Source organism: Nyctereutes procyonoides, unplaced genomic scaffold (genome assembly GCF_905146905.1).
Source record: "Nyctereutes procyonoides isolate TBG_1078 unplaced genomic scaffold, NYPRO_anot_genome, whole genome shotgun sequence".
NCBI lineage: Eukaryota > Metazoa > Chordata > Mammalia > Carnivora > Canidae > Nyctereutes > Nyctereutes procyonoides.
The window spans coordinates 47,007,426-47,025,996 of record NW_026575049.1 but is presented as its reverse complement, the minus strand read 5'-3'; the positions used below and the strand labels follow the sequence as shown (position 1 = coordinate 47,025,996).

Sequence of the window (18,571 nt, the reverse complement as noted above, 5' to 3'; positions counted from 1 at the left end):
AAGACATCTAACATTTTCCATGGTAGATTACAGATCACTCTCTCCTTTGAGGTGCTGTGAATTTCATATTTTCCATCCCCTTTCCATGACATCAGGGGCCAAGTATCCAAACAAATTTCACTTAAACTGATTCATATGGTAACTCTGTACTTTGAAGTTCAGTGTTAATCTTTCATATTATAATTCTTCAAACCTATTTTAAAGCAATGAAACCAACTGGTCTCTTGGAACTTTTTAATATAATAGATATTACTGAAGAATTTTAACATTATAAGAATTATCTCTTAGTGGAGAAAAAAAAACCCACTTTCCCTTTGACTGTAAGAATTTTTTTCTTTTATGCTCTGTTTTCCTACCTGTGTCATCCTAGACCATTCTGTTCTACTGTTGCTCTTTCTTCTTGGCTGCATTTCCTATTAGTTCGAACCAGTGCTTCACATTTTTCTTTCTTAGCTGTTTTCTTTCATGGCTTGTATGGATACTGTTAACCATATGATCTAGAGGTCATCAATAACACATTAAGGGTAAATACTACATTAAAAAGCATTAGATTCTCACAGACAACTGAAAAACCGTCTGCCAGATCCATAAGCTTCAAGACTCTCAAGACTCAGCTGTGTTCTCCTTATGCATTTATATCTCTACCTGTCACTCAAGATTGTATTCTTTTTCTCTATTTTTACTGAGCTGTAACACAGAATGGTGTTCAGGTCAGTTCAGCTCAGTTCATTAGATGCTACTTGGAGGACTTCTTTGTCACAGAAGGTAAACAGTGACTAGAAGAATAAAGGTAACCCCTCCAGGATCCTGCCATCTGATGGGGTAGGAATTCACACAAACAGATAATTTCAGTACAAAGTTAAATGCTAACAGAAAGATGTATTCACTATGCAGTAGGAGGATGAAGGAAAGGCACTTAGCTCAACCTAGAGGCTTTAGAAAGGCTTCCAGGGATGATGATAGATGATTTGAGTAAGAGTCATTCAGTCCCATCGTACTAGAGCACCAAGTGAGATACAAGAAGGGACTGGAAAGGTGGACTGCAGGCCAAGGAGCATCTAGTGTATTCTAGAGGCCATGAGATCCATGAAGAGTTTAGCAGAGAGGTGCCTTGTATTTTGGAAACATAGCTCTCGCTGGCACATGAAGGATGGCTTGAAAGCAGTGGTTCTCAATGTGCTCTGGACTAGCAGCTGCAACATTATCTGGGGACTTGTTAGAAATGCAAATCCCCAGTCCCCACCCCAGACCTACTGAATCAGAAACTGGGTGAGGGGCCCACCAGGCTGTGTCTTAACACGCTTCCCAGGAAATTTTCATACCAGCCAGAGTTTGAGAACCACTCCTCTAAATCAGCAGGGAGCATCTGACAAAGTCTCGGATTAGGGTGCAGCAAGTGAGAAAGTCAGGTGCAAAATTTAAAAGGGTGCCGAAATCATCAGGAATCAAGGGGCACCTGGGTGGCTTAGCCAGTTAAGTGTCTGACTCTTGGTTTCCACTCAAGTCATCATCTCAGTCAAGGTCATAAGCTCAGGGTGGTGTGCTAAGCATCCTGATCTCAGGGTCATGAGACAGAGCCTTGCATGGGGCTCCATGCTCGGTGGGGAGTCCGCCTAAGATCTCTGTCTCCCTCTTCCCCCTCTCCCCACATAAATAAATATTTTTTAAAATCCTCAGTAATCGGGATCCCTGGGTGGCGCAGCGGTTTGGCGCCTGCCTTTGGCCCAGGGCGCGATCCTGGAGACCCAGGATCGAATCCCACATCGGGCTCCTGGTGCATGGAGCCTGCTTCTCCCTCTGCCTATGTCTCTGCCTCTCTCTCTCTCTCTGTGTGTGTAACTATCATAAATAAATAAAAATTATTAAAAAAATCCTCAGTAATCAAGATAAATCATATTTTAATGCAATATTTTTAAAATAAAAATTAATGCCAAAAATTCACAATGCTATTTGTTCCAGGATGCTGTGTTATTGTGCAATGGGAACAGTTGTTCCCAATCAGCTTGGGGTTCCCAGGGCCCACATAGTGTCACATTCCCCATCAGGCAGATTCGGTAACATGGGATTCAGGCTGAGCTTCATGGATATGAGAACTATGCAGTTGAATTGGGCCCCACATTCAGAAGGACCCTACACTTAGAAAGGCCAGCCCCACACTTGGTTTAACATTCTTCTGTCACTGTTTTAAAATTCCTCATCGTTTTTAAAGAAGGGGCCCTGTATTTTCATTTTGTGCCGGGCCTTACAAAATGTCCTCTGTAATGGTTTCTGGATGTCGTTTTGTGTTTGTTTTCTGCCTTTCAAATTTTACATCAGTGTAGAGTGAATTTAGTCTTTTTGTTGTTGTTTCAAAACTTTCATTAACTTTTCACACTTGGTTCAGACTATGAGAGGACATTTTGCTAAGTGTACACAAGGCACACATTTTTCCTTTTACCTCAGGCTCCAATATGGCTTGGCACAGCAGTGGTTTGAAGACATTTTTGATTGCCACGACTAAAGGGTGCTACTGACATCTAGTGGGTAGTAGCCAGGGATGCTGCTCAACATCCTGAAACCCAAATGTCAATAGTGCTGAGGTCAAGAAACTCTGCTTGACAGGGACACATAAAGAGGTGATTACCAGTGTCTAGCTAGGGCATTGACAGAAATGTACAACTATCTAGAATCTGATGATTAATCATCAAGGGGGTGGGGAGGGAGTAGTGTTTGAGGGAAAGAAAGATTCGTGCTTATGTAGGGCATGAGCTCACAAAGGGAATCCAGAAGGAGGAGCTAGTTGGGTGGAAGTGAGGAAAACAGAGAGGAGTTTGTGGCAGGACATCAAATGAGGATGTTTGAGGGGTAGCACCCGGAGCTCTGAAAAGACATTTTAGAACTGTCAGCAGTACCTGTTGTAGTCCTCTGTTTCAGCCAAACCTCTGAGACAGTTCCCTCCCTCTTGCCTCAGAGATTAGATACCACAACTAAACCAGGAGACAAGGAGGTGAATTTTGGCTTTGTAAGTCTCACATAATTTCTCCGAAACTCATGGCAAAGAAATAGTTTCATGTGTTTCAAGAATGTAAGCCCTAATGAGCTCCAGGTATAGAGAGCATCGTCCTGCTGCACGTAGCAGCCTGGGATAATAGGCAAGTCCAAGTACTTCTTCTCAGAGATGAAATAAAGATGCCACAAGTGGGGAGGAGGAAGGACAAGGGGATGTGGAGGAGGAAGAGACAATAGTATCTGGTGGGAGGATTCTCAATGGACAGGAGCAGAATCAGCCTCAGGACTGCCCTGGCTCTGCCTAAGCAGGCACCAAGGAACTGCCTTTCCTGACTGTACCAAAGTGCTATGTCTGGGGAGAACAACCCCAAATCAGCAGCCCACCCCTACCCTGCCACGCAGGAATGACATCTGCCTATGGGCAGCCTTCTTACCAATAGCTCAGAACACTTGCAGGCCCCAGCATAGAGGGAAAACGCCATCACCCATTCTTAGGTAGAGCTGGAGGGATCCACTGTTGCTGCAGAGGAATGCCAAAGTGATCTCCCACTGCTCTAGTTGCATTTCATAGGCAAGTTTCTCTAGAACTGTTTTTGCACAAACTTCTTCCTTCATCGTTATTTTTTACATCGTCAGAGAGTGAATTCACTTTGCATCCTATTTTCAACTTTCTTTATTGCCATCCCTAAGAAGCAAGGATTTTTCCTTGTTGTTCACTTAAGCTTATGGGATACATTTTCCAGCTACAAGATAATTTTCTAGTTCCTGGATTTTTTTTTTTACGTTTATTTGTTGTTTGTTTTTTTAACTCAGCACTCCTGGGTGCCTTTGAAGGCAAGGATGTTTTTTTGTTCAATATCACATCCCTAGACCATGGCATGATGCCCAGGATATAGCAGGGATCTGCAGTAGATGGGGTGGTGTGCTTCCCAGATCCCCCATTCAAGACCAAGGCTCTCACTCCCCTAGATGTGGCTAGTATTAGCTGATATAGCTCACTGATCAAATAACTCATCGATGCAGAAGGACAGGGGCTCTGTCCCTTGGCAAGCCAACTCCAGAGCTCCTGGTAGGATTGGCTAAAGTCCTCTGTGGCAAATTCATTTCTGTTCAACCTTCTCTGATCAGTTGTTTCCCCCAAGCCTTCCTGGGGGTTATTCTTAAGAGTACTCCCCGGAAACCCTCTTTTCCACAAACCTCTGTCTAGAATCTGTTTCCTGGGAAACAGACTTAAGACCATGTTTAATAAATATTTGTTGAACAAATGGATGAATGGGCTCTTCCATTGTAAACTATGAGGTTCCTCATCCTGAGCGGAGATTATTGTGGAAAACATCTGACCTTTATCTGTATATTTAACATTTTACTTTGTCATCTCAGGCCCTAAAAGTCAGAGTCCACACTCAAAATCATTTACCCAGCCTTAGGGGCATGCACACTTCTATGTGATGATAATATCAATACCCACTTGTTTTAGTTATATTGTCATTTGACCAGCAGATGGCAGAGGTGACACTTGGAAAGGCACTCTTTCTGGACCTAGGTCACATACTGCAGGATTTAACATTAAATCCAAATTACCCATTTAATACCATCAATTCCCAAGCCTTCGTAATTATGACATTGTTTCATTTTGTAGGAAAGTGTCACCGACACAATTGGCCTCATTTGCATATAAAAAGGAGCGCTCGGAATATAATGGAAAGAGCCCTGGACAGAGTAAGCATCTAAGCATCAGAACCACTGCACACTGGCCACTTTACTCCATTTGAACTGTTTTTTTCTCCAGTAAAATGAGAATGGCACTTCACAGTCTGTTGTGAGGAATACATGAAAATTACTGGGGCCTGGTTGAAGGGAGTGCTTGCGTTCTTCCCTAGTCCATAAGGTGGAGGGACTTTCCTGGCTCCCAGGCTGAGGGCTGGGGGTGGGGTGGGGTGTGATGTACTGCAAAGGAGGTCCTGGCTCCTGATAACTCACACTCCAGTCCAAGCCAGGCTCCTAGGCGCCGCAGAGCAGCTATTCCTGGGCCTGTGCCCCTGCCCCTCTGAGGTTCCTGCACCCTGGGGTATGGACAGTTTGGTGTACTTCTTCCAAGGATCCCCAACTACTGCCCTGGCCTGTGTGTGTGCTGTGAGACCAAGGAGGGAGAGTGGGGTGTGGCCGGATTTTTCACATTGTAATGGGATGGTCACCTCACTGCCTGGATTCACCCATTGCCACAGTGGTGGCAGGCGTTAGGAAGAGGCCAGGGCCAGCCAAGCCAGGGCAGTTTGGGGCAGGTTTAGAACCACGTGCCACCGAAAGTAGGGGATCAAAGAGGCAGACGTGACTGGACAGCCCACCGGACTCCTGGAGCCTGTCACTCAGGGGCCGAGAGGTACCACTTAGAGGAGGATGCTGTCCCCCAAGGGGAGGAGCTTCGGCAATCTTGTGACACATGAATCCAACCACTTCTGCTGCATGGTCCTCTGTTCAAATCCGGCTTAAAGCAGGGACCCTGCCAAGGACCCAGTGATCCACCCCAAAACAAGGACTGTAGCCTAAATTCCAAAGACCTATCTGTGCCAAAGGAACACCAATGTCCTTGAAACTTGTGATGTTTGTACCGGTTATTCTCTGTACCAGTTTGCTGTGGTTATAAAACAACTAGTAAAAACAGCCTGCATTTGTATTTTCTATTTCCGACTTCTCTGTCCCATGTTTCTTTTCTCCTCAAAATCTGTCCCTTAATTAAAAAAAAGAGAAATCTTTTGGAGAATAAGCCCAAAACTCAAAAACTCCAGCAGCATAGGTTTAGTTTCACCAGCTGTGATGGGGGGACAGTCAGCCAGGCGAGGACCGCTCCCGGGCACTGACCTCAGGGGAGGTGTGCAGCCTGGCGTCTGCTCACTCCTTTTTCAGTTAGGGAAAGTATTAATTTCTTATTGTTACTGCAACAAATACCACAAACTTAGTACCTTAAAATACACATTTATTATATTGTAGTTCTGGAGCTCAGAAGCCGCAAATGGGTCTTAACCCGTTAGAAATCAAGGTGTCAGCTAGACTGTGTTCCTTGGCTGATGGCCCTTCCTTCCATCCTCAGAGCACATCACTGTAACCCCCACTTCTGTTACCACATTTCTTTTTTCTGATACTGGTCCTCCTGCCTCTTTCTCATAAGGATCCCTCTGATTACAATGGACCACCCAGGTAATCCAGGATAATCTCACCTCAAAATCCTTAATATAATCCCATCTGCAAAACCCTTTTTCCATGTTAGGTAAAATATTCACAGGTCCCTGTATTACCACATGGGCATCTTTGGAAAGACTTGATGCAGTTTACCAGAGAGAGTTCTGAAAATTGAGAGTGAGTTGGAGAGGTTACAGGTCTAGGGTCAAATGTGAATGAGAAAAATAGCAGATCATTTGTTGAATTTGTATTATGTTCTGGGAACTAGGATAGGCACCTTACATGTGCTATCTCATTTAATTCTCACAGCAATGTAGCAAAGTAGGCATTATTACAGCTGTTTCTAACTTATAAAAATTTTTAAAGATTTTCTTGATTTATTTGAGAGACTGAGAAAGCACAAGTAGGGGAAGGAGCAGAGAGGGAGGGCAAGGGACAAGCAGACTCCCTGCTCAGCGAGGAACCTGACGCAAGCTCCACCCCAGGACCCAGGATTATGACCTGAGCTGAAGGCAGGTGCTTAATTGACTGAGCCACTCAGGTGCCCCTAGAACTGTTTTTTAAAAAGTGAGAAAATTGAGGCTCAGAGAAGTCAAATAGTTTATAGGTTGGTGGTAAAGCTTCACACTTGGCTCTCTCTGATTCAATCCTTTCCCTTAATCTCTAGGAAAATCAGTTTTCTCATTTGTGAAATGGAGACAGTAACTAGCCATAGGTTTGTGTGAGAATTAACTGAGCTGACAGTGTAAAGGACTGAGATGATATGGCTCCTGCTGAATGCTCCAGGAGTGACAGCCATTGTTGCTGCGGTCTGTCAGCCCTAACTGTCCCATCCCTCCCAGCTCAAGTGCTCCCTCTCTCTCTGGTGGGCAGAGCCTCACCCTGTTCTAAGTTAACTTCTACCAAGGTAGGCAGGAGCCCTGGCATAGTAGTTCTAGGCAAGTAGGCTGTAAGCTCTAAATTTCTATGCTGCCACAGAGATGGTACCATGCAATACTAGGGCAGAGCATTCAGTTGAAGGAAAATACTATTTTTTTGCGTGTAGTATTTTGTGTATTACTTTAAAATAAAGTTGAGGGGCGACTGGGTGGTTCAGTTGGTTAAACGTCTGCCTTCAGCTCAGGTCATGATCCCAGGGTCCTGGAATTGAACCTGTCAGGCTCCCTGCTCAGCAAGAAGCTTTGGATCTGGCCTTTTAATCATCTTCTAAATCCACTTAGGTACCTTTCATGCCTATGGCCTGCATGTACAGCAGCTGAACATGAATATTTGGGTTATTAAACTTTGTATCTCCAAAAAAAATGACCCCAAACGATCAGCTCTTGTCCTCAAGGCTGAAAGAACTTGTCCAGGGCTTCTCATTACAGACAGAGAAAATAAGAATATGGAATAGCACGCAAATAAATGGATAGATGGTATGTGTCAGGATCCCCATCCATGGTCTGACTTACCTGAAGGCTGAGGGATGTTGATCTTGGTGTATTGTTGACCATTTGTAATACCACCAGTCAACTAAGCATACCATTTGAAATGTTCAGATCTAGTTCATTCCTTTTGTGGCTGGGCCACTCGGATTTGAAGTAGACCAATACCCGGCTGTTAGGAGTGAGTTCTGGGTTCCCCTGGCTGTCTACTGAGAAGCACAGTCTTTATTTCCATTGGGCTACTGCTTTATGAGCCTAGATCCCTGCCCTGAAGTCCTGCCTACCATTCCCTTGGCACACTCTTCACCCCAGTGGCCAGGCCCTGTTCCTATATATTCATGTGCCTGCTGAGAGCCACTGTGAACGGAGAGGTCGGGATAAGGTTGCTTATGCCCACTTGGTATTACTGCTACTGGAGTTCTTGGGTCCCTGATTATCACCTAGGTATGATATCATCAATGTGCATTAAGCCCAAGTAACCAGTATTGGATTAGCTAGCTACCTTTATGGTGTCTTAGGGCAAAAGAAAGGTATTACAGCAGCTCCTAGAGTGCAACAGTATAGATAGTAGAAAAAGAATATTCCATTCATTTGTAGCAAGGTTGGAAGAACAGTCCATTCACTTGTAGGCAAGATTTACTTCATAGGTTACCTTCAAAAGTTAAGGATTAATGCTAGTGACAAGTCAGGATCAGAACACACCTTTATGCTTCTTATAAAAAGCTGTGTAGGGATCCCTGGGTGGCGCAGCGGTTTGGCGCCTGCCTTTGGCCCAGGGCGCGATCCTGGAGACGCGGGATCGAATCCCACGTCAGGCTCCCTGTGCATGGAGCCTGCTTCTCCCTCTGCCTGTGTCTCTGCCTCTCTCTCTCTCTGTATGACTATCGTAAAAAAAAAAAAAAAAAAAAAAAAAAAAAAGCTGTGTAAATTAAAAAAAAAAAATATATATATATATAGAACAGCATGGAACTTACATATCCAAATGAGAATAGTCCTCACTAGAGAAATCACCTTGGGAGGCCATATACTTGTTTCTTCTTTTGGTATAGCTCATATTTTTGAAATCTTTTTGGATGTTTCTATTTAAGATTTTGACATACAGAGAGCAATAGAGCACAGAGGGAGCAGCAGAGGGAGACGGAGAGGCAGACTCTCCATTGAGCAGGGAGCCCGATGTGGGGCTGGGATCATGGGATCATGACCTGAGCTGAAGGCAGACACTTCACCAACTGAGCCACTCAGGCACTCCTGGGTGTTCTTTTTAGAACATTTTTCTCAGGATATCCAGTGGTATAGAAATCTTTATCCCTTGTAATTGGATTTGAGTTTGGGGAACCATTAAAAGTAACTGTAAGACATGGCAGATATGATCAAAGAGAGTGATCAATTGATCATCGGCCAAAAGCAAAGTCAGTCCATAAACAGCAAGGCTGATTTTCTTATGCATTCAAAATAACACAAAAAGAATGATAGGAGTTTCAGAAATTTTAAGTAATTGCAGCAAGATTGATATAAAGTAAAAGGTCTCACCAACTTAGACATACGAGTTTTGGGATGTTCTAACCAATCTGTGGAACAATAAAGAAAATATTTTTATCTTTTTGCACAGTTAGGGCTATCTAAGCAAATTTTACTGGGGACTTGGACTAAAATCAAGTCTTGGAAGGTTAATTTATGACTGATTAGTGAGAGAACTCTGTGACACATGCAGAAAAGGTTTACTATACATACATAAAATTTATACAACATTCATTCTGTAACACCTACAGGAGGTAAATTACAGAGATTCACCTCTTGGATATATGTGTTTTGTGTTTACACTTCTCGGGAGGAATGAGACTTGTAGGTGCATCTCTGGGTAGTAAAGCTGGAGACAGACACTAGGTTTATCTTTTCCCTGGAAAAATTTATTTATACTCCAAAGGGTTAAGAGAACCCAGGATTTCTCCTATTATATCTCCAAGGACACTCTCTGAGAAGAGGATAGCTGTCTCTCCCTTTTATTTAAGTGCTGAGATTCATGTTGGGGGGATCCTCACCTATAATACACATTGTTCATATGTAGAGTTTTAGTCAACTGGTTCTCAGGTCATCTGAGGGATAAGGATTTGAACACTGGGGAACCATGCAACTGTTGTTTGCTGGAAGTAAATAATAGCAATCTGCTCTGCTCCTGAAACCTAAAGCACGGAGTCAGGATAAGTATGGGTATCAAAAATTCAACACTATTTTTACCTTTTTTCTTAAAAAAGATTTTATTTACTCAAGAGACACATAGAGAGAGAGAGAGAGGCAGAGACACAGGCAGAGGGAGAAGCAGGCTCCCCGCAAGGAGCCTGATGAGGGACTCGATCCTGGGACCGGGATCACGCCCCCAGCAAAGGCAGATGCCCAACCACTGAGCCACCCAGGTGTTCCAGGATTGCTTTTTGAAACAAGAATGAAAAACATTTATTTTCTTTTCAAAAGCATTTTAGGCAAGGATGGTCTATGTATTTAAAATTTTTGTTTTTTTTCTATCTGCGCCCTACACAATTGTTACCTTTCTTTAAAGGCAGTAACACGGGCACCTGGGTGGCTCGGGAGGTTGAGCGGCTGACTCTTGATTTCTGCTCAGGGTTGTGAGATGCAGCCCTATGTCAGGCTTCCTACTCAGCACAGAGTCTGCTTGTCCCTCTCCTTCCCCTTCTGCCCTTCTCTACTCACTCCCCACCAAAAAAATAAATAAAATCTAAATAAAATAAAATGACCGTAACATAATTCAAATAGTAAAAAATGTTAACTTTTTGGTGATTACAAAAACAGGCCTTAAAAGAAAAGTTTATTAACCCAGTGTTACAACATTAAAGACACTTTAAGAAGAAAAAATGTTCACTCAATCTTACCAGCTTAAACTACTTTTTCAAACACATTCTCTTCCAACCCTTATTCACAGTATCTATATTTTTATGAAGTTGTAAACATAATGTATACATAATTTTCTGTTCCAATATTTTTAGGTCATATTATTTTATAAATATTTTTCCTTATTACTTCATTTCTGACTTACTTAAATTTTCTTTTAAATATTTGGTTTTTTGATGTAAAAGGCATAAGCAGCAATAATGCTGAATTTTAAAAACACGATATTGAAAACAATTCCATTTATGATTACACCAAAAATAATACCTATGAATAAACTTAGCCAAGGAAAGACCTGTACTCTGAAAACTATAAAACACTGATAAAAGAAACTAAAGATGACACAAATAGATAGATATTCCATGCTAATGGATTGGAACAGTCAATATTATTAAAATGTCCATACCACCCAAGCAATCTATAGATTTAATGCAATCCCTATCAAAATACCAACATATTCCAGAGTTAGGATTACTGCCTAGTGCAGTACTGAGCACTCTGTGAATAAAATTGCTCAATTTTCACAAAGTAATCTTCTATTTGAATGTTATATTTCATAGTATATTAACTAATCTGAGTCAACAAGTTATTCTAACATACTTTTGGGTAGGAAGTTAACAAGCTAAAATTTCTTTGTAAATACTTATTTCCTGTGTGAGTGCTGTATTCCACATGAAAAAACATACTATTATTCAAACAATGCCGAAATAGCATGGAAAATGAGGGCCTCCTGTAATTCTACTCCCCAAAAAAACACAGACTACAATTTGGTGAATATTCATCCTGGCTGAACTCCTTATTCAAAGGTAGAAATAATTCCATAGTTTGTTGCCACATGGTGGTAAAATAAGCACCACTGCCCATTAACACTGTAAAGAACACGATAGCCATTACCCTAACCCAACAAATATTTGCTGAGCTATTTACACTCAGCACTGCACTAGGCACTGTCTAAAGACGGTCCCTGTCTTGGAAAGACTTGTAGGAAGACTGACAAGCATACAAATAACTAGCATGTACTGACAAAATGACATTGTTATAACTGAGACAAAAATCTAAGTATGGCAGAACAGGGATTTCTTGTCAGGTTTCATTGAGGAGGTGACATTTGAGATGGGTCTTCAAGTGTGCTGCAGTTTCTCAGGTGAGAATAAGAAAGGCCCTCTCAGCAGAGGGCATAGCACATGGATGGAGCAGTGCTTTCAGGGACTATTGAGAAGGCCACTCAAGCTGGAGCCTGGTGTATGGGGAAGGAAAAGGAGTGTCACATGGAAGACAAGCCGCTATGTGTGCTCTTAATTCCGGAAGGGATCAGAACAGCTGAAAAAGAGAAAGTTGGAAGAGCATCTAAAATTTTCCCTCCTGGGACACCTGGGCAGCTCAGCGGTTGAGCGCCTGCCTTTGGCCCAGGGCCTGATCCTGGAGTCCCGGGATCAAGTCCCACGTTGGCCTCCCTGTGTCTCTGCCTCTCTCTCGCTCTCTGTCTTTCACGAATAAATAAATAAATCTTAAAAAAAAATTATTTCGTAGTTGTGATTCCTTAGCTAGTACATTTCAAGAATTGAGGAAAACCCAGCAGATGTGTTCTAATACTGTGGTAGCCAGCCTCCAAAATGGCACTCCCCAATTACATTGGCCTCCTGATCCACTTCTCTGTCAACCCTTCTCACAATGAATAGAGCTAACTTGTGTGACTACAGAATGTTGTTGAAATGGTGTGTAACTTCCGTGGCTGGGCCATCAATGTCATCGAAGCTTCTACCTTGCTTTCCTGTGCTCATTCTGGGGAAGGCCTGACACCATGTTATGAGACTGTTTAAGCAGCCTGAGGAGAAGCCCACATGGAAGGGATTGAGGCCCCCTGTCAACAACCAGAGACGCTGGATTAAGTCATTTTGGAAGTGGTTCCTCTTGCCCCAGCCAGATCTTCCGGTGACTGCAGGCTCATGGGAGACTCCTGGCCAGTAGCACTCAGCCACACACAATGCTGCTAAATTTCTGACCCAGAGAAACTGTAAAAAGTAAAAATGTAGTGTTTGAAGACATTAAGTTTTGGGGTTATTTATTATACAGCAAGATCAATAACAGAAGAACTTTGCTTTCTTTTATAGACTAGGGGACAAACAATAACATTTATTAACAAGCAGCAAGATTTCATCTTATATTAAAAAATGACACAATATTCACATTCATAGCTCTAGTATATGCTTTTGGACTTCATTTTAGACATGAAAATATGAAATAAGGCTTTTTATGAGGGACTCTTTATGTAAATCATGTACTGCTTGCAGATTACCATAAACTATTTTTTTTAGGAGGTAATGGGACTATAAAACTGACAGACTATATTACACTTTTCAGTTATGCAAAACAGTACTCACAAAAGAAACTTAGCTTGGGTTGGCAAGTAGTTTGGCTTGTATAGAGACTTTTATGGATAAGTAATAAATGAGTAAGCAATTAAAGCCTTTTTTGGGCACCCTGGTGGTTCAGTGGTTTAGCATCTGCCTTTGGCTGAGGTCATGATCACAGGGTCCTGGGATCGAATCCCGCATTGGGCTTCCTGCAGGGAGCCTGCTTCACCCTCTGCCTATGTTTCTGCCTCTCGCTAGGTCTCCCATGAATAAATAAAATCTTAAATAAAAATATCCTTTTTTTGTGGCTTTCAGAGATCAAATTTTAATCAAATGTCCTGTCAAGTGTCAAAAATTTTAAAATCATTATCTGTGAAAATGTGTCATTAAATAAGTATAAAAAAATCCATTCCATAATTGAGGGGACAATGCTGCTTCAACAGGTACTTATTTCCAAAGCTAAACTACACTTAACAAAACATGGACATATTATTTTTCATGATTTTATGTAGTCCACTTTTACAATAAGATGTCATTTAAGTGTTTCTACACTTTTATATACTAAGGATTATGGACTCTTTAAAAACTCCCTTGGAATACGTTTTTACAAATAAATAGCTACTTAAAAGTTCATGGCTTAAATTCATGCTGTAGTCTAGAAAACCTCAAGCAGAGAAGTTAATTTAGTTTCAAGTTGGTAGGTTAAGTGGCTTTGCAAAAACAAAAGGCTATCTTCTCGTTTCTATTTGAACCTTTTTTTTTAAATTAAAACTTTTTTTTTATTTGAACCTTTAAAACCTAAACCTTCATTGCCTCTAATTCCCATAGTTACTGCTCCATTTATTTGACCCTAATGGAAGTACTAGAGTTGTTTCTACTTGATCTTGACATTTCCTCTCCCAGTGTGTTTCACACCCATTCAAATACACTCCAAATTTTTGCCCCATCACTCCATAATGGCAATTTCATCCTCCCCTTGCTCAAATCAGAAATCTTGGGATCCTCATTGACTCCTCTTTCTTCATCCCCCATAGCTTATCCTTCAAAAAATCCGGTTAGCTTACTTTTCAGGTCATAATCCAGAACCTGTCCACCCCTCATACTTTCTTTCCACTGCTGTCACCCTGGTTTGAGTCACTAGCATCTTACTAGTTTCCAAGAATAGCTTCCTCACTTACTGGTCGTCCAGCTTCCACTACAAAGTAGCTCCAGTGATTCTTTTGAAATATGAACAACCTTATCACTCTTCGGCTCAAAATGACTCCCCATCTCACGGAGGAGGAAGCCCTGACATAGGGCAATGGGGCTTTACATCACCTAACTTCCCCGGCCCCACCGCCCTACGTCAGGGCTTCCCTACAACCTCCCCCGTTGGCTCCAGCCACACTGGCCACCTTGCACAGCATCCGTCTCTGTGTCCTGACCTTACCCCGACCCTCTGTCCCAGCTCCGAGCGCAGGGTCCCGCCCCTGATTTCTTTCTAAGGTAATGAATCATCTGATGACTTCTAGGCCACCCCGCCTGGCAGGAGCTCGGACAGTTCGCGCTCATTCACCATCTGACGAACGAACAAACGCACTCGGGACACGACACACGTTAGTTAGTTCATGTTGGCGCTTCTCGTTTTAGCCAAAACTCCTGGCGTGGCTTCAGCGTAAGGCCCGAAGGATCCCATCTCGCAGGCCCTACGGTCGCCGGTTCTCACAGCCCTGGGGCGGTTTTCTCCCCTTCTCCGGGCTGGGCGGGCCGCGTGGGAGGAGGGTGGAATGCCCGGATGGAGGCTAAAGTGCTGCCCAGGTACTCCAGGTCTACACTGCCCTAAGGCGACCGAGCCCGGGGGGCCTCCCAGCGGCGGGCTGGCCCCGCGCCGCGAGCGTACCCCGCGCGCTCTGTTTACAGCCGCCGTCTACCCAAACCCGCTCGCTAACCCCCTCCCCCCCCCCCCCCCGCTCCCGGTGACGTCACCACCGCCCCGGACTCCTGATTGGAAGAGCGCAGCCGCTCAGTTCTCGCGATGACGCCTGTTCGGGTCTCCCTTGCCTCCCTCCCATTGCGCAGACCCGGTAGTCGACAGACCACGTTGCGAGCCACGGAGGCATCGTAGAACTAGACCAGCTTCGGTACTCGTCCACACGGCAGCGACTCTTCCTAGACGCTCACGGGCACAAGGTTTGGCTCCCAGGCGTCCCGTGTGCCAGACTCGCGGCAGCGCGCGCGACTCGGCACTGCTCGCCTCCGCCACTTTCCTGGGGCAGCCGGGGGATTCGCACCAATTCTCGTCCTCTGCTATCGCGAGGTCTTGGCGGTTGCTATACCGGTTTCCGGTCGCTTAGGTCTCCATGGAGACAGCGCTTGAACCAGTGTTTTGGGTCGCCTGTCATTCTCCGGACTCCACGTGGTTCGGAAACTGCACAAAGAGCGTTTTGGGAGTCAGCCAGCAAGGTGTAGGTGGGAGCGAAGCAGCGGTCCAAAGCGAAGCAGCCAGTGGGAGTACGATTTGCGGAGCATCTTCTCGTCACTGAAGCACTGCTGTAGGGTGGGCACGGGATTTTCCCTGATTGGGGAAGCCCAGTTCATCAGGACAAAGGTTCAGGCGTCTGTTGAGCACGCATAAGCACCGAACCTATTTTTGTGTAGTCTTTAGGGTTCCACGATCGTATCCTGCTGTAAACTTAGCATTTACGAGAGATCAGTCTCCTCAGTTCTCTGTCTCTAGCTCTTCTTAAGTTTCTGTATTGGCCACTTTCCTAGGAAGCGATCCCCAATTATTATTATTATTTTTTTGATCCCCAATTATTACGCTAGACCTCATCATGTCACTTTGCAAATTCTTCCCTTGTCCTTGCCATTCTGGCAGTGTCCGTTTTTATTACTATTTTCTGTTAAATGGTTTTTCACATTCCAGTGCCCTATCGATTTCTTACTTTGCAGACGGACCACAGGTTCTTCAGTGTCAGGACTGGTTTGTCACTTAGATACAGAATATACATAACTGGGTAGTGCACCTTTCTGTTGTTAAAGGCATGCATCGCTGACAATGTTTGCTAATTAATTCATTTGCTTATTCATCAGATATTTATTAAGCACTGGATATATGCCAGGTACTGTTTTAGGAATTGAGAATTAAAATAGTGGGTGAAACAGATGAAAGTTGCTGCCTTCGTGGAGTTTATTACTGGGGGAGACAGACAATATAGAAATAAACAAGTTATTGCGATCTTAGGTAGTAGTAGTACTATGGAGAAAATAGAGTAATGGAAATGATCTGTGAGTTGGAGTGCTGGCATTTGATATAGTTTGAGTGGTCATGGAAGGCTTCTCATTGGAGGTGCTATTTGAGAAGAGACCTGAAAGATGGGAAAAAGATCTTGCAAAGATCTGGTGGAACAAGCATTAACAGGCAGAGGTATGAGGAAAGGCAAAGCCCCTCGGATGGTGAAGAGAAGATTGATTTGAGATGAAATGCAGAGGAAGGCAGGACCAAATTCCTTGGTGCCTCGAAGGCCAAGGTCTCAAGTATCAAGTTCGATTTAATTCTAAGTGTAATTGGAATCCCTTGCAGAGTTTTAAGCAAGCGAGTAATTAGATTTGATTAGAGTTTTAAAAAGATTGCTATGATGCCTGTGAAAAGCGGGGAGTCCTCAGAATCAAGAGAGAAGAGAATAGACCAGCTGTGAGGCTATTGCAAGGGTCCAGCTGCAGAGGGCTCATACAACTTCTGGTGGGATATTTCCAGGATGGGGAAATTCTCTGCTTACAAGGCAGTCCGTGCCATACATAGGTGGATTAGAGAGGTCTTTCTTTACATTAAGCAGGGATCTGCCTCATTGAAACTTGCACTGACTTTTCCCAATTCTTTAGCAAGACAGAAAATATCTCCTCTTTTTCTGACAGTCCAACAACAACAACAGCTGCTTTATAGCATTTGTGCCATCCTTTTGTCTCCAGGCCAAACACCTCTGGTTAACTGGGAAGGCACTGAGGTTAGTTGGGCCCAGTTTACTTTTAGAAAGACCACGCCGGTTTTTTTATTGTTATTTATTACTAAAATGAAGGTTGGCTGTATTTTATTTTTTATTGTAAAAAATTATTTTTTATTGTAAATTTTTCCTAAAAAGATTTTATTTATTTATTTGACAGAGTGCGAGAGAGCACAAGCAGGGGGAGAAGCAGGCTCCAGAACCCTGGGACCACAACCTGAACCAAAGGTAGACGTTCAACCAACTGAGCCACCCAGGTGCCTGAAGGTTGGCTGTATTTTAAAATACAAAGACTGGGTCATAATAGGTAATGGTAACTTTAGACAATAATAAACTCTTTTTGAGCTTAAAAAATGTTTTTCTTTTTTGGAGCAAAAATCCTTAGACCAGTAATTCTCAACCTGGGGCCACTTTGGTCTCCAGGAGACATTTGGCATTTTTCGATTGTCATAACTTGCTGGGAAGGGGATGCTGCTGGCATCTAATGGGCAGAGGCCAGGAACCTGTTCAATATCCTACAATACATAGAATGATACCCCATAGCAAAAAATTATCTTGCTCCAAATGCCAATAGTACTGAGGTTCAGAAATCCTGAATTAGACAATGCTTTAAACTCTTCTTTTTAAAAAATAAAAAAATAAACTCTTCTTTTTTTGCAGTGACTACCATTAATTCTGTTTAAAATGGGTGTAAAGAAGAAAAAAGAAATGCAAGTAACTGCACTGACTATTTGCCATCAAGACCTTGAAACTTTGAGATGTAAGTGATTTCTGACTTCATTATTTTCTTTCTTTCCTGGGTTGCAGGGTATTTTTATCTCTGAGACTAAATATCTTGTTCAGACTCTTGCTATTTAATTTTTTCCATGTTCTTTACATTTAATTTTGCATGTAAAATGGCTTCCTAAAAATTCTGTCTTCAGACTAAGTTCTGCTTGCTTTTTTTTTTTTTTTGGCAAACTCATGTGCGTATGTTGTTAGATCCTTGAAGAAATTTTTGTTTGTGTGTTATCTAGTTTTGGCTGATGTGGAAGGAAAGAATTTAGCTTCTTTGCTGTTATACTGTGTACAACTCACTGATGGAGTGTCACAAATCCATTATGTTAAACAGGTAAGACTGGATTGATATTCATGGATACATCTTGAAGATTATCATGCTACTATGGACTTTTAAAATTAACTGACAGTTTTTGGCACCCGATTATTTAATATCAATGTGTCATTAAAGAATAGAGGTTTTTCCTTTCCTTTTCTGTTTGTTGTATAATCTCATTTTATTCAGAGTATCAGTAGATGCCATATTCAGCCTTCCACCAACATTGGAGCTAGAAAGCTATAGGATAATGAGACAATTGTGCATATCTTTTCTGTGGAGATAAATTTTTAAAAATTATCTCTATTTGAACCTTTCAGACTTTTTAGCAGACATATTAAAAAGTTAATTTAAAATATAAAGACTCTCCTTACCAGTATTTCAGTATTAGGGTTTACCTTTTGAACTTGCATAATTTTGGGGGGAAGCAATTATATATATTACTGGTTTTTCAGTATTGCAACAGAATTCCTATACTTTAAGCCATTAATAAGTCTAATTCTTAATAGAGGTCGGTCTGGAGAGTAAAATGGGAGTTGGAGATATGGGTTAAAAAGTTAAAAATTACTAAAATAGGTATTTAAATCGGTATCCTCAACAATGCAGTATAGAATATATTTCACATTATAATTGAGACTTAAAAGAGTATTTGGC

At 42.5% G+C, this 18,571-nt stretch overlaps 1 protein-coding gene and 1 long non-coding RNA gene across 6 annotated transcripts in view; one reads left to right on the top strand and one right to left on the bottom strand.

Moving 5' to 3' along the window:
• The window catches only part of LOC129511836 (uncharacterized), a 132,213-nt gene that overhangs the window by 7,576 nt on the left and 106,066 nt on the right, over window positions 1-18,571 (bottom strand). The window lies entirely within an intron of this gene.
• Window positions 14,829-18,571, top strand: part of THADA (THADA armadillo repeat containing) — a 327,892-nt gene continuing 324,149 nt past the window's right edge. For 2 of the 5 annotated variants that reach the window (XM_055328920.1, XM_055328917.1), the window contains exons 1-4: window positions 14,830-15,013; window positions 16,985-17,131; window positions 17,485-17,584; window positions 17,841-17,935. In XM_055328920.1, the coding sequence (XP_055184895.1) occupies window positions 17,509-17,584; window positions 17,841-17,935 (171 nt within the window). In that variant the 5' untranslated portion in view covers window positions 14,830-15,013; window positions 16,985-17,131; window positions 17,485-17,508. Of the gene's footprint in view, window positions 15,014-16,984; window positions 17,132-17,484; window positions 17,585-17,840; window positions 17,936-18,571 lie in introns of all 5 variants that reach the window. The other 3 variants (XM_055328921.1, XM_055328918.1, XM_055328919.1) reach the window with 3 other exon arrangements.